Source organism: Gopherus flavomarginatus, chromosome 6 (genome assembly GCF_025201925.1).
Source record: "Gopherus flavomarginatus isolate rGopFla2 chromosome 6, rGopFla2.mat.asm, whole genome shotgun sequence".
Classification (NCBI taxonomy): domain Eukaryota; kingdom Metazoa; phylum Chordata; order Testudines; family Testudinidae; genus Gopherus; species Gopherus flavomarginatus.
This window is the reverse complement of record NC_066622.1, coordinates 34,229,791-34,245,369: the sequence shown is the minus strand read 5'-3', so window position 1 is coordinate 34,245,369 and position 15,579 is coordinate 34,229,791. Positions and strand designations below refer to the sequence as shown.

Sequence of the window (15,579 nt, the reverse complement as noted above, 5' to 3'; positions counted from 1 at the left end):
GGCTGCCCGCGCTTGCGCGGTGGTCTGTCTGTGCGGTGGGCGCGCTTGCGCTGTGGTGCTGCGAGGCGGCCGTGGAGTTCGGCGCAGGCGCAGTAACGGCGCGGGCGGCCGAGGCGCTGGGTCGGTCGGAGTCTTTCGCTTGCTGCCTTGTCCCCCCCTTGCCATGGACGTGAAGCGTCTGAAGGTGACTGAACTGCGGGCTGAGCTGGGTCGCCGTGGTCTCGACTCCCGTGGGCTGAAGGTAGAGCTTGCCCAGCGGCTACAGGAGGCCCTGGACGCCGAGATGCTGGCGGCCGGGCCCGAGGAAGGCGGCGCTGTTGGGGCCTGCTCTGGGGTGGAGCCGGGGCCTGCGGGGGGCCCGGTCGGAGCCCATCCGCGTGGGGAGGGCGACGACGACGAGGACGAAGAGGAGGAAGAGGAAGAAGAAGAGGAGGAGGAGGAGGACGAGGAGGCGCTGTTGGCTGACGAGGAGCCTACGCCAGCCTTGGGCGGGGAGGCCCAGCCTCAGCCCGGGCCCCAGGAAGAAGCAGCCCAGGCCCAGGCGCAGTCCCAGCCCGAGGGGAGCGACGGGGGCGGCATGAATGGAGCTGAGCAGCCGCAGGAGGAGGGGCCCAGCGGGGACGAGGCGGCGGCGGCTGAGACCAAAGAGGGGGGCGAGGAGCCCGGTGAGGCCCTAGACGGGGTGGGGGGAACATCATCGGAGGTGACTCCGGCCGATTCTTGCTCCCCACTACGGGGACCGGACCCCCTTAAGTCATACCCCGTTACTCTCTCCCACTCACTCGTGGGGAACCCCATAGGTTCTCGTATCCCCCTTTCCTGGCACATCTGGGTCCTGTCCCATATTTTCCATGGAATTACCTTACCCTGCACATCCATTCCCTTTATCCTACACATCCAGGCCACTTCCCACATCTCTCATGGGCATCTCTTACCCTCACTGGTTTCTCTTTATCCTGCGTATCTGGGACCGTTCCCTTACCTCATATGTCTAAATGTCCTACAGGATACCTCATGTTACCCCACGCATCCTGGTCCACTTTCCACAAGCTATTTACTCCTATTTTCCCAATTATTTTCCTCCAGCATCACTGAAGCAGGTATTTGGAGGAGCAGACCAGAGCATTGGGAGCTCCTAGTTTCTGACATTGTTAGATAAATGGGTGCCTGTAAACATGTGGCATAATATTTTAAGTATCCCAAGTTCGTTTGTACAATTTATGGTGCATATGCAGAATCAGAGAAAATCCATATAACTTTACAATTTGGAAGGCACAAACTTCCCTGCCTCATGAAAGGAGATTTTCAGGCTCAGTGATAACATCCCTGTATATAATTCACTATTGCACTTGTTCTGAACATATCTTTGCATTGGCTTTTGATTCAGAAATTCTGTGTCTTGTGCATGGACTATAAACTCCAGAAGAGGGTTACAGGGTATAAAGGTAAAGCCCTATCAGCACTGATGTAATGGCTTGACGGGTCTCTTTATTGGTGTCGTTTTGGAATAAAATGCTAATCTGTTTTAAATTTAAAGTAGTTCCAGGTACCAGCCCTTGTCACTAAGCCTGTTGCCAGTTTTAGTGATGAGTGTTGGTACTTAAACGCACTGTACCATTTTTTTCTATCTCCCCATGAAATCTAAAGAAAAAAATAGAGAAAGAGGGAGGGAAACCAACTATAAACAAACCATTGTCAAAGGTCCGTAACAAACAATTTTGCTAAACCTTCCATTGTTGTTTGCAGGGTAGTGGTGTTGGTCCCAGGATATTAGAGAGACGGTGCAAAGTAATATCTTTTATCGGAGAGTTCTTCAGGTCTATATAAGCTCAAAAGCTTGTCTCACCAACAGAAGTTGATCTAATAAAAGATAAGATCTTGCCCACATTGTCTCTAATTTTTCTAAATTTATAGTCATCTCTGTTATTTCCCACAATAAAAGATTGGTGGGGGGGGGGAGTTCAGTGCAAAATTTTATATTTGAGAGACTTTCCAGGTTAATTACTAGCTGTTTGTCATTAATTGGTATGAATTTGTAAAATAGCAAATGAAAACAATAAGTGATAGAAAGTATTGCCTCACTTTTGCATCACCCCTTCTTTTCTGTTCTATTATTTTGGTTTCCAAGATGTTTGGAGGAGGAGGAAGCCAATCTGACCAAAACAAAACAGAAAAACAAACACAAAAAAATTAGTTGGATTTTTTTTTTTCCTGGGTTGTGGTTTGCTTAGATTTATATTACTATAACAAGTATAGCTTCATTTTCTCTATAAAATATATGCATGTGGCTACAAACAGAGACCTTGATCTTTCAAACGCACATTTCATTTTACTACCAGGACCATCCTGTCCCATCCCGTTTACTTCCTGCCCTCTCTTGATTTAGGGGGACTCAGAAGATAAACACGTGCATAAATATTTGCAGGGGGGAAAACCTTAAAGCCCCAAAGTAGGAAAAATATAAAAATGCAAAATTAAAAAATGTAGAATACATTTAAATACAAATCTTCTCATGGATTCTCCTGGCAGGACCAGACTAAAGAGGGTTGTTTCTCTGGTGGGAGCTTTACCTGTACTCTTTAGGGCATATCCATATTCTCAGCTAGTTGTAGGTGAAACATCGGATATTAATACTGATACTTAGTGCTTATACAGCTCTCTTCATCTTCAGACAATTACAGATGTTACTAATTAACTAATGAACATTGAACCCATGTTTTAGTATGCAAGTTAGGGAGAAACTGAATTCAAAATGTTTTGCTTCTAGGAACACTTTAGTTCTTCAGTGCACATCTGTGTTCTGATTCAACTTCAAGTCTAGTCAGTTCTAAAACGTTAAAAATAGTTTCTGGTGCTAATCATACCCTTGAGTACATCTGTGCATTTTTGTTTTTATAAAATCCTATTTTGTTTCTAAAATGTAGTATTATCCCAAGCTGCTGTGTGAAAGATGCACAAGAACAAAATGGGAAATAGTAAAACTGGCTCTAATCAAATTACTGTAAAATGCACAAATTAAACAACCTGAAATGCAGAATCTTTAATTTTAGTGATCTTGGTTGTCACTTTACAATAGGCGAAAGTCAGGCAGAAGAGTAATTATTAAGCTGATGGTGTCCCATTAACAGTTTTTGGGTTTTTTAAGTTTAATGAAATGACCAGTTTTTTTTAATCAAATGTCCATGAGACACAAGCACTTTATAGGTGTCCTCTTATTGCCAGGAGGACGTGTCAGGCAGGTGGGACCTACAGGGCTTTGGTGTTGCATTCTTAAGGTTTTGTGTCAGTTTCAGTAAGGCTTGCTGACTTTTTCTTCCGTCCCTTACAGCGGACGAAGAGGATGAAGATAAATCAAAGCCGACAGGCTCAGATGGAGAGCGGCGAGGGGTTAAGAGACAACGTGAAGAAAAAGAAGAACATGGCCGTGCTTATTATGAATTCCGAGAGGAGGCTTACAATAGCCGGTGAGGAGAAGGGAATCTTTGGTCCTGATTTTACTGGCAATCCAAGTCACTTCCCGGGCAATGAATGAAACTAGATTTGATCAGCTAGGTCTAGGGTTAGACAGACATCGCATGTGGATGCAAGGAAAAGGATAAAATTTGGTTTGGGACTATAAGGCAGAATGTATGTTCTTGTTTTTTATTCTGTTGTTTTTCCCTATTCTAAATTGTTCTTATTCCTGGATGTTCTCTGATATCTGATTGCTTGTTTCTTCTCTCACTCCTGTCTAGGTCTAAGTCTCCACCACCACCAGAAGAGGAACCGAGAGAGGAAGATGATGAAACTGTTGTAATCCTGGACACATGTATGTATGGGCCATGTGGTAGTTATTTGATGTATACTAAATTTAAAGTTCAGAGATTTAATTATTGGGTATATAATTTGAGAAACCAGGCATCATAGCTAATGGGGTGTGTGTCAGAATAACAGAGGCCACTCTACTCCTTCAGCCACCATAGGATTTACAGGAGATTGTGTAAGTGGAACTCTGCAGCTGGAACATCTCTAATTCTTTTTGATCTTTTGGGTGATATATGGGAGTACCTGGATAAGTGCAGCATTAATGCAGTAGCACTAGAGCAGTGGTTTTCAGCCTGTGGTCTGTGGACTCTTGGGTATCTGAAGACTATGTCTAAGATTTGCTAAGGTGTCCGCACTGCTATTCAACATTTTTTAGGAGCCCGCAAATGAAAAAAAGGTTGAAAACCACTACACTAGAGCAACCTTTTGGCCTGCCTAGCGTTGGAACAGTGGAAAGGTAGAAAACTGCCTTCTAAGATGTCAGTTTCTATCTGGATATGAGCCAGACTGTTATTGGTACTTGAGAGGTCTAATGGTTTTTGAGTAAATTTGAAAAAGGAACTTAGAGTAAACTGATCTCTTCTTTCTGACAGATACATCTGATCTTCACTTCAAAGCAAGCAAGGACCGCTATGGAGGACAACCTCTCTTCTCAGAGAAGTTCCCCTCCCTTTGGTCTGGGGCAAGGAGCACCCATGGAGTGACAAAGGGGAAAGTCTGCTTTGAGGCAAAGGTGGGGCACTTACTGGATGGATGTGCTGAGTCTGTATGTTGCAGAGTGGCATGTGTGTTCTGTTGAGTAACGGGCACTTTCAACACTGAATGAGATGTTGAGTCTGAGCTAGTCTAATTTAATCAGGAATGTCGTGTATTTAATTTAACGGATTGAAATTTAGAGCAGCTCATGAAAGATTCACTCCTGGTTTATTTTGGGGATGTGTATGTGTGTTAAATAAGGTCTGGATAAGGTGCTGTGGTGATGGGAAGATCCTGCCCACAGTGTTGAGAGGGGCAATCTGTCAGAATTCACTCTTTGGCCTTGGCTCTGTTTAAAAATCCAAATGTATACCTACTTTTTGTGACAGTTAGAGCCAAATTTCTGATTAAAATTATTTAAATTGTACCCTTTTGCTGGTTTGAATATAGAGAAGGCCTGCAAATTCTTAAGGTTTTTTTTTTTTTTTCCCAGCTTGTGTTTTACCTTTGAAATAACAGGATTATCAAGTCTGGGCTCCCCTAGTTTGCTGAAGGGCATCCAGAGGGGAGAGGAGGGCAGGACGGGGAGGGGTTTGGTTGTTTTTGTGAGCCTTCTGTACTTAATTGAAGGGTTATGGAGGGTTTAATCTTTAGCAAAGATTTCCTTTCTTCCACGTGTTAATTATGCATCCCAGTCATACAGATATTCTCAGAGCAGAATTGTAATCAGTCTAGATAAAACTCCCTTTACCTCTTTATTGCTCAGCTGTCAGTCTTTTATGATACTAACTCCACTAGCTCTTCATTCACAGCAGCCTCTGTCTAACCTAGTCATAGATATCTAATATATAAAAGCTTTTCTTAAACACCTTTCAGGCTGCTTTCATCCTGCCTGGGGAAAATGAAAAGAACACAACACTTATATTTAAATGCTGAGTTTTTGTGGGTGTATGTCACAACATCTCTCTCTTTGTGGTGGAATTTCCCATATAAAGCAACTGTTTTATTTTGGGGAAAAAAAATTCCCCACTGTTTCACTGATAGTTGCTCTGTCTTGGGTATTGGTGTGCCCATACACTGACAGGAATCAGTTTTGCATAGAATACATTCTTCCCTAGGTTTACCCTTATCACTTCAGTCTTCCATTTGAGAGAATTTCTATTTGGTAGATCTCCTCTCTGATGGGAGTAACCATGAGGATGCTGGTTGAGGCTCAGAATTTGGCAGTCTTTTGTTACATGGGTTTCAGAACATAAATCTATCCATCCCAATTCTGAGACAGGCTGCCAAAATCTGTCACTCAAAATTGCAACACAAGTTTCTATGTGGTGCAGGTTCCCAGTGCTGTCTTCCACTCCTGCTACTGTCTCTGATCTTGTGAGATAATGGGTGGATGGAGACTGTAGAGCCTTGTAAAGGGAAGCAAGTGAGTATAGTCCTACCAGTGCAGTCTCTCATCCAAGCAATAGCCCTGCCGCACAAGGATTGGCTGGGGGAGCATACCTTGGTCAGGTCTCTCACAAGGCTCTGCACCAAAGGAATAGACTGTAGAAATAATTGTTTGTTCTAAGTCTTGGGGAATCAACTTCTAAATGGCTGAGGTGATTTGGTGCTGCTGCTATGTAGTGACTGTTAGGGTATCTGACATGAATGCCTGTCTGCTGGAAGCAGATAAGATCCCTATTTGAATAGGCTACAGAGAAAGTAGGGGAAATACCCATTACCTGTGGCGTTGGTACAGAGACCTGTGACCTGCGCATGCCTCCAGTTTATATCCGGGTGTGATTAGCACCTGGAGGAGGATTATAGTCTCGCAGAGGCCTGACTCTAGCTTTGCACACAACATACTAAATGACTCCTTCTCTTTCATTTATCTAGGTGACACAGAATCTCCCAGTGAAGGAAGGCAGTACCGAGGTCCCACTTCTTCGGGTTGGATGGTCTGTGGATTTCTCTCGTTCCCAGCTAGGTAACCAAGCTCATTTTTCTGTTATGTTAGCTATGAGCTGGGGCAGGTTACGGAGCTGTTGAGCTGATGCTGCAGCCTGGGCTGGGATTTTCTAAGAGCTGCAGTGGGCAGTTTGGCTCAGCAGTGACACAGTTTGGGAAAACACGTGTGTAATAGCTACTGCTTTTTTCCAGGTGAGGATGAGTTTTCTTATGGCTATGATGGACGAGGGTTGAAGGCTGAAAATGGGCAGTTTGAAGAATTTGGTCAGCCCTTTGGGGAGAATGATGTGATTAGTTGCTTTGCGGTAAGTGCTATAGATCAGTTGTTCTCAACCAGGGGTCTGGGGTCCCCTGGGGGGGCCACGAGCAGGTTTTGGGGGGCCAAGTAAGGCCAGCATTAGACTTGCTGGGGCCCAGGGCAGAAAGCTGACGCCCCAGCACATGGAACCGAAGTCCATCCCCTGAGCCCTGCAACCCAGGGCTGAAGCCAAAGCTTAAGCAATATAGCTTTGTGGGAGCCCCTGTGGCATGGGGCCTCAGGCAGTTGCCCTGCTTCCTACTCCCTAACACCAGCCCTGGCTTTTATATACAGAAAACCAGTTATTGTGGCACAGTATTGTGGGCCGTGGAGTTTTTATAGCATGTTTGCGGTGGGGGGCTCCAAAAGAAAAAGGTTGAGAACCCCTGCTTTTGCTAAGGCCTGTGGTTGCCATCTCAAAGGGGCAGGGGGGGACCTCTGTCCTTGCATCCAAAATATATGTGAAATGGCTTTCCTCCTGTTCGTGCAGGAGCCTGCTGGGAGATGGATTTGGAGGAAAGACAACGAAGGGAGAAATAGTGGTCACCCCTCAAAACTTGCTGGTCACAGCATTTTTGTATTCTTTGTTGTCACAGAACTTTGAGAGTGAAGAGGTGGAGCTGTCCTTCTCCAAGAATGGAGAGGAACTGGGAGTGGCCTTCCAGATCAGTAAAGAATCTCTTGCTGACAGAGCCCTGCTGCCACATGTGCTGTGCAAAAACTGTGTGGTTGAATTGAACTTCGGTCAGAAGGAGGAGCCCTTCTTCCCAGTTCCTGAGGAATATGTGTTCATCCACGCCATCCCGGTTGAGGACCGAGTGCGCACACCTCTTCCGCCCAAAACCACGGAGGAGTGTGAGGTAACGGGGTTTGTTCCAGACAGGCCTAGTTATTGCTTGTAAGGAGTCAGCATGGCTGTGAGTTAGGGGCTGTGTTGCATGGCATATTGGTCTGGTTTTTTTAAAGGAAAACTTGATGTACATATGGAAAGAGCCATTCTCTGCAAGGCATTGTGTTGACTGTTACTGTTTCTACTCAGATATTTAATCATTTCAGCTCTTTCTCCTCTAACCTCTGTGTGGTGCTTCCTGCAGGTACTGCTGATGGTTGGGCTGCCAGGGTCTGGGAAGACCCAGTGGGCACAGAAGTACACCCAGGAAAATCAAGAGAAACGATACAACATCTTGGGAACAGAGACTGTTCTCTACCAAATGAGAGTAAGCCCTTCCCTTGGGTAGAGTGGTATCACTTTGAGCCTTCACTGGGCTGGGCTGACTGGACAATCCTAGAAAGTATAGTGGCTTTATGTCCCATTGCCAATGTTCTGCTATAACTCTGGCATTGCAGAAAATTGCTTAGTAGAGTAGCAAGGGGAGGGGACTCCTGATAACAGCAGAAAGGGATGGGTTTTCCCCTCTTTTACGGTCAATCTGTACATGACTCCAGGCTGAAGAAGGCTTCAGCTGCAGAGGGCAGAACTAGTGGCCAAGCTGTGGGATTGTGTTCTGGGTTATCTCTGCACCAATAGCATGTGTCGGACACCTTTATACTGGCACCTGTGCTAGAGATGGGTAACCACAGGGCTGGTAGAACACTGTGTGTATCTACTGGCACCTGTGCTAGAGATGGGTAACCAAAGGGCTAGTAGAACACTGTGTGTATCTGAAGAATCTCTTATTGATGTCCCTTTTTCTCTTGCCAGACAAAGGGCCTTGAGGATGAAGAGATGGATCCCAAGAGCCGAGACCTGTTAGTGCAGCAAGCTGCCCAGTGCCTTAGCAAGCTGGTCCAGATTGCTCCCAGGGCAAAGAGAAACTACATTCTTGATCAGGTATTATTACTAAATCCCAGTGACTTCCTGACCTGAGCAACTTTGACTTCAGGGCACTCTGAGCATGCTCCTCAGCTCATGTCCCATTCTAATTGGAGGGAATCCAGACTGGACTGAATTAGTGGCAGATGAATTTCTGAAACCCGTTTCTTTTCCCCCCTCAGTGTAATGTGTATAACTCCGGCCAGCGACGGAAGCTGCTTGCCTTCAAGGGTTTCTCTCGCAAGGTGGTTGTGATTGTCCCCAATGAGGAAGACTGGAAGAAGAGGCTGGAGCTGAGGAAGGAGGTTGAGGGGGAGGATGTGCCTGAATCGGTGATGCTGGAAATGAAAGGTAGACAGGCTCAACCAAGCCTGTTGCATTGTGCTGCAGCATCTCTAACAATATTTAAATAATTCAGAGAAACTAGATAGTTCCAGATAGTCCTGGGCAGTGGTAGGAGCCCAGGTGCCTCTTTGGGGTGATGGGATAGGAAGTCTGATAACCTCCTGAATCTCTTCTCTGCTGGGAAATAGAGTCTTGAGCCACTGAAAGCTGCCTTGATCTTGTGAACTCTCTTGCTGTTTCCATTTTAACGCAGCTAACTTCTCACTTCCGGAGAAGAGTGATTACTTAGATGAGGTGATGTATGAAGAGCTGGTGAAGGAGGAGGCCCAGCCACTGGTCACCAAATACAAGGAGGAGGCCAGAAAACTGCTCCCTCCATCTGAGAAACGGGCAAACCGTCGCAATAATCGCAACAAGCGCAACCGTCAAAACCGCAACCGTGGCCAGGGATATGGTGAGGCTCTGTAGGGGCTGGGCAGCACTGCCTCGCTGGTCTCTTTTGTATCTAAAGGCTCCTTTTGCCGTATTCTCTTGATGTCAAGGCAAACTGTAAGGATTCTGCTCCCTAGGTTTTGAAGAAGGGACTTGGGTCACTCAGTGCAGCCTCAGCAAGAGAACAGAACTTTCTCACCACTCCAGCTTCTAGTTCTTTTCTCACGTACCTCCCTTGCCCAGTTGCCCTCATGGTTTAACTTCCACTTCCTTATTCAGAGCCTAAATTGTTCTTGTGTTTTGTGCTAACTGATGACTGAGGGCTGAGATTTTCAAAAGCATTTGCCTTTCAGTGAAACTTGGGCTCCCTCCATGTCCTTAATACTTACTGTCATGGCAGAAGTAACAGTATTATAGAGTGCTCTGTTCCCATAAGCTTTTGTAACCTTCACTGGTGAGAGAAACTTTCCTTAATTTGCATGTGTCCTTTCTACCCCAAGACTTTGTTACTTGTCTTAAATGTGCATTATTCTGTTGCAGCATCACAGTGATGTAAGCTCTTGCTTGTTTCAGCTCTCCAGATACAGCTTCTCTCCACTGCCTTATTTATCTGAATTGAGTTTCTTCCCATTGCCCCATCTCTCTCACCTTTTCAGAACATCCTGCAGTTTCTCTCTCCCTCTGCTTTCCACTGCCAACAATTCTAAATTGTTCAGTATCCCTGACAAACAACACCCAGTGTATGTTTTACTTCCTGTAGGTTGTCAATATCTGTATGAATTATTCCTGGTCATTCTATAGACTGCAGCAGAGCATTACTGGACATCTCTCCCTAGTGGGATGTTGTTCTGTTAATGTTTATCTTCTGTTCATGGTGTGTTGCCTGTCTCATGCTATGTTTTTCCTATCCAGACAGCATTCTTTCACTTTGCTTGTGAGCTACTGAGATTGGGATAAGTGGGGCTGCTGCTGGATTTTTCTCTGTCCTGTAACTTTATTGGGGGGTGTAAAATCTGGTGTAGTCAGTTATACAGGACTCTTTGCTAGTTTCTCCTGACAGAATTTTTGTTTTGTTTCTTAATCTGCGGTTTCATTTCTCTCCTTCTGGCTCTAGGTGTTTGAACAGAAAAGTTAAACCTAATCTAGCCTTCTCCCTATAGAATTCAAACTGAATGTTTGCTGCTCTCACTCCCCAAAAGGGAAACATGCAAGCTGTAGGAAGTAACTGTGCTGACCTGTGATTAGAAAGTCTCTGACACCCTGTTTGTTGCCTTCTGCTATCAGGGGATTGCAAGTCATGGGGCAGCTCAGGAACAACTTGACTCTTGCTAATGTTTACGAGGTACTGCATCCGTAGCTTTGTCTGAGACCTTGCTTATTTCCCTTCTAGTTGGTGGACAGCGCCGAGGTTATGACAATCGATCTTATGGACAGCAGCAGTACTGGGGGCAGCCTGGAAACAGAGGAGTGAGTGCAATAGTTCTGACTACGTCATACCAAATACAGGCAGGGGGTATTGCGGCTGTTGTTGATTTTTTTCCTCTACAGGGAAAGACTGAGTTTTGGGGGGGATTCTTGCTCCATTTTCTTCCCAAGAGGAGGAGGAGATAATATCTAGTTCTTGTGTGGCGATTCTTATCCATAGACCTCAGAGTACTTTACAAAGGAGGCCAGAAGCACAGAAGGGAAAGTGACTTGCCTAAGGACTCCGGGCAGGCCAATTGTAGAGCCAGGAATGGAACTCAGGTGTTCTGAGTCTCAGTCCAGTGTTTTAGAGTCTAGGCCACACATCCTCCCATGAGAAGGAGACTTTAAAAAATGTAACTTCTGTACTGATAGAGTCCTTCCTGGTAGCCTTTGGGATCCTTTGCACCATGCCTTACTTTTAAGCCACATCTTATGCTCAGGGTATTGGCAGCTGTCACAGGCTGCATCTTGGTGGATGCCTGAACCTAGGTGTTCTAGTCCTGGCTGCCACTGATTTGCTGTTTTCCCATCTCTAAAACAGGGATATACACTCACCTCTGTATAAAATGCTTTGAGAGGTTTGAGTAGAAGAAACTATAGAACTCAATTATAGGAGGCTATGGGATGCTGCCATACGATAGGGTTCTGCTTCCACAGGACCAGATCTTCCTACCGAGCACATTGTTTGGTGTGCTTAGGTAACCATCTCTGTTTTCACAGGGTTACCGTAACTTCTATGACCGGTACAGAGGGGACTATGATCGATTCTATGGACGCGAGTATGACTACAACAGATACCGAGATTACTACAGGCAGTACAACCGGGAGGTGAGTGGCCACACACCATGGGGCAGTAATAATTCTAGGAGGGGCTTCTCAGCATTTAAAGTAGATGTCTTGTGCAGACCTCATTTCCCTTTTCTGTTGCCATGGTCCACCTGTAGAAGTATCTTCCCAGCATCCCTGTAGCAACTACAGCAACTTTCCATGTGGAAGAGTGGTATTAAGAAAGCGTTTGGTTGTTTTTACCTGTCCTATTGAACACAGTTCCTGTTAGTGCTTCTCTTAGATATTGGCAACAAGGCTTGACAGCTCCTTCTTGTTCCAGTCACTTTTAGAGGTCTCTGAGTTTTCATTGCAATGAAGAGCCTGGTCACCTGTAGGAGCAGTGTGGAAGCAAGCAGGTTAAGCCAGAGTAGCATGCTCACAGTTGAGAGCTGCTGTCTTAGGACATTTATGGAGGAGGACAGGGGGCTGGGTAGAAGCTATAGCTGTATGGTTATAGGGGGAACATGGCCTTTCCAGCACAGTGCCCCTGGATACAGACTGCTTCTGTTTTCCTTCCAGTGGCAGAACTACTACCAAGACAGAGACCGATACTACAGGAACTACTACGGATACCAAGGATATCGGTGAAATCCCAGCCGTCTTCACCCTTCAGCCAAGAAGCTGAATCTGCGGAGGTGTCTGCCACTTCCCAAAACACAACCAATGGAAACAGGGCTGTTGGGGGGAGAGCGGCGGCGGCGGGGGGAGGGGTGGGAGGAGGAAAAAACTGTAAATTTTTTTTTTAAAGTTTGTTGAAAAGAATATTGTCTTATTCTATAAAACATTTCAAACCTAGTTAGATATTTGTAATCAAAATGTTTGCGCAGAGAGTGCAGCACTTAGCGCTGCCTGGCCTGTACCCTGTGATTGGGCAGGAAAACCACATACCCTTTAACAACTTTCTAGAGCAGCTGGACTGGCAGCCGGGCAGGGAGGTGCAGGGGTTTGCAAGATGCGCTCAGTGATGAGAACTGAACATGTAAGAACCTGGAGGTACAGATGAGTGAGAATAGAGGGGCCAGCGTCCCCTGGGGGCAGAGGGAGGGTTGGGAGGGTAGGCAATATTAATTATTGACTGATCATTTACTTGCAAAACTAATTTTCTTCCAGATTATCATTTGCTGATCTAGCTTTGGGGTGATGTGTGGGCTCTGCCCACAGTGATTCTGGAGTCTAGTGCTCTTCAATGACTGGTGGAGAAGGGATCGTTTCCACCTTGGAAAATCTGGCAGAGTTCCACGTTCCTGCTGTTGTCTCATCTGGCAGTGCTGTGCTGGCTGGATGTAACGTATCCCTGGCCAAAGGCTGTGCTTTTTAGCCGAGCAGTTTGCTTCACCCCCCTGGCTATTAAATTTCCCTGAAAGCTTGTAAGTGGAATCATGAGCTGTTTTTTGGCAGAAGGAAGCACAGGAATTTGGTATGCCAGTCCCTAAATTCTCCGTCTTCCCTGGCCAAAGCAGACTGTCTTGGTGAGACTCTGTTCTCTCCTCCCTCCCCCTCTCAGGCTAGCAGGCTTGGCCAGGTGCTGAATCATCTCTGTATAGCGTCTGTCCTCTTTAGTGGAAGAGAAGGAACATTTCTCAGGGTTTCTGCTGGATCTTTTCTTCATTAGAGCGTAATGTGTGTGTATATAGGCAACCCATGCAGTGTGTAACCTTCACCTGTGAGGAGATAGTGCTGAGAATAGCAACAATTTTATACCGTAAGAAGAGGGCACAGTTGGTAAAGTGCTCCTGTGGTTTTGATAAACTGGTAGAGCGTGTATATAGGAAACTGGGGAAGGCGACTGAGTGCAGTAGTGAACCAACCTGAAATGGGTGGGTGGGTGTGTGGGTGAGTGTGTGTCCTGCCCTCCCCATGGCCTGAAAACAATAGGGTTTTGACTTTGATACACTCTTTAGTTGTGAAGACTAGTCCCACAAGAGGGGAGGGGGGTTCCTGAGGACACTGTGAAGGAAGATCCCTTCAGTGCTTAGGGCATGCTTCAGTATAAAATTTGGATTGTCCTCAGTCTTCAGAATTTCTGTAAGATTGGGTGGGAGGAAGGGGCATAATTTCAGAAATTACTCCTTTCCCAGGCAAATAGTTATGTTTTGCAGGGGAGGAAAGGGGGCAGCTACTTCTGTAGGGTGTAAGGAGTGCATTCATGGCAGAAGTGGATGTGGCTGGCTTGTATCTTGGATGGGAGGGGATGGTATTTTCCCGTTAAGAAATTTTAGCATTGCTCTTTAATTTTGTTTCATTCTTATCAGTTTGTCTCCTGCCCTGTGATTCTTCCTCCATCCTTCTTTCCCAGTGAGGACAGGATACCCTCTTAGGAAGTGTATTGTAAATACTCTTGGTTCTGGTCCTATAGCCTTGGATTTGGCTAGGGAGCTAATTATGTCCAGTCCCCCTGTTCCTTTCCCTTCCCTACTTGAAGATATCTTCTGCTTTCTCTGTGATTTGGTGTTTGAAATACAAACATTTTAATTTGTTTTAAAAATTGAATTTTTTTATTCTCTGCCTACCATTGCAAGCTGCCCTGTCTCCAATGCTCATTGTCACATCCCAGTCCAGACTAAAACCCTCCATCCAGACCAGGACATGGTGAGACGTGGCTCTGCCAGCACCAGAGAGCACAGGTAACAGGTCGCTGGGATCTCCCAGCCCTGTGCCACTTCCCAATGCAAGAACTAGTGAGAAGCAGAGTTCTACTGTCTCCAACTGCGGTGCCGCATGTGTGTATCTGAACGTGTGACTGTGTGACGACCGTTTTTATAACAAAGGAACTGGTATTTTAAATGATGCTTCAGGCCACTAAAAAATACTCTTGGGACAGGGGTAAAGGGGAGAAAGCAGGAGCCTGCAGTAGCTGTGTGCTGGCAAGGGTGTTTGATGCTTTGGTATTTTTAAAAAGTTCCTTCTTGGGGTGTGCTTTCCAATTGTTGGGGCACAGGCAGCCTCCAGTGTGCAGATCCTCCACAGCTTCATTGAGGTTGGAGGACATGGAGTAACAGGCACTGGAGCCAGGAAAGCTTAAATCACTTCAGGAGGCGCTGTCATCGTTAACAGAATAACTTTTGAAGCTATAGTCCTTTTTAAATAAAACCTGTTTTTCTGGGGATGACTAGAACTGCCACATCCTTGTCCGTAAGACCAAGAGATCTTAGCGACTTCAGTAGATGTCTTTTTCTGCACATTTTTGTTAAAAAAAAGAGAGAAAAAAAAAAAGAAAAATTAAATGGTAAACAAGGAAATGCAGCCTGTTTTAGATCTGTTAGTGTTTCATGATTGTACGTCTTAGTTGCTGTAGATGGAAAGCTTGAGAGAACATGAAGGCTGTAAATGTTTTTACAAACTGTAAAACGTTTTGAAGTGGCCAGTAAAAGGGTTTTACCATTGAACATGTAACTGTGTGGTTGTTTACATCTGTAACTTTCCTTCAGATTCTGGCAAATGTAGGCAATAGCTTCCATTTTTAGAATAAATAACCATTGGCTTGACTTAACATCCTTATGTTGCTGCACTGACTTCGTAGGTGTCTCTATACTTTGACTCTTCCCCTCTCCAATAAAAAGAAAACTCAAAAGACCAGACTAATTTTGCTCTTTTCATGAGGCTCCTTTATTCAGATCCCCTGCACTTACCCTGCCTGCTCCATGCTGTATAATAGAAGTCTTAGTGCCCATGCAGATCGTGGTGGGCCCTAGCATGGAGCAGCCTAGCACTTGGTGGTGAGGCACAGTGTCAGCGCACTGTTAATACGGGCTCCAGGGCTTTCCCTCCAGCTGTGCAAGGGAAATACCCCTTCTCCCCAAGAGCAGGCCCTATGAGAGTGCCTGCTGCGGTTTGGTTCCCTTACTTTCAAGGACTAGCCCTGGGGACTGTGTGCTGAGGGGTGGGGGGTAATCTGAGCCTAACAGGGCGGGGGGCTTGTGCTCCATGCGAGGAAGGGTCTCCTAGT

At 45.8% G+C, this 15,579-nt stretch overlaps 1 protein-coding gene across 2 annotated transcripts; it reads left to right on the top strand.

Annotated features, from left to right (window-relative positions):
* Positions 1-76: 76 nt before the first annotated feature.
* HNRNPUL2 (heterogeneous nuclear ribonucleoprotein U like 2) lies at positions 77-15,123 on the top strand. Of its 2 annotated transcripts, XM_050960726.1 has the most exons (15): positions 77-665; positions 3,329-3,464; positions 3,735-3,808; positions 4,398-4,537; positions 6,379-6,469; positions 6,643-6,755; positions 7,345-7,608; positions 7,843-7,965; positions 8,451-8,579; positions 8,744-8,912; positions 9,160-9,360; positions 10,729-10,805; positions 11,526-11,633; positions 12,153-12,268; positions 12,744-15,123. In XM_050960726.1, the coding sequence occupies exons 1-14, from the start codon at positions 164-166 to the stop codon at positions 12,219-12,221; spliced, it is 2,196 nt and encodes a 731-aa protein (XP_050816683.1). In that variant the 5' UTR covers positions 77-163; the 3' UTR covers positions 12,222-12,268; positions 12,744-15,123. The 2 variants fall into 2 exon arrangements, with proteins under 2 accessions (XP_050816683.1, XP_050816682.1); XM_050960725.1 differs by having other exon boundaries at positions 12,153-15,123.
* The last annotated feature ends 456 nt before the right edge of the window (positions 15,124-15,579 follow it).

Excerpts from the sequence above, each read along its gene's own strand:
- HNRNPUL2 (XM_050960726.1), top strand. The coding sequence starts at position 164 with ATGGACGTGAAGCGTCTGAAGGTGACTGAACTGCGGGCTGAGCTGGGT. Across the intron at positions 666-3,328 it reads AGAGGGGGGCGAGGAGCCCG|CGGACGAAGAGGATGAAGAT; the intron begins GTGAGGCCCTAG and ends CGTCCCTTACAG. Across the intron at positions 8,580-8,743 it reads GAAACTACATTCTTGATCAG|TGTAATGTGTATAACTCCGG; the intron begins GTATTATTACTA and ends TTCCCCCCTCAG.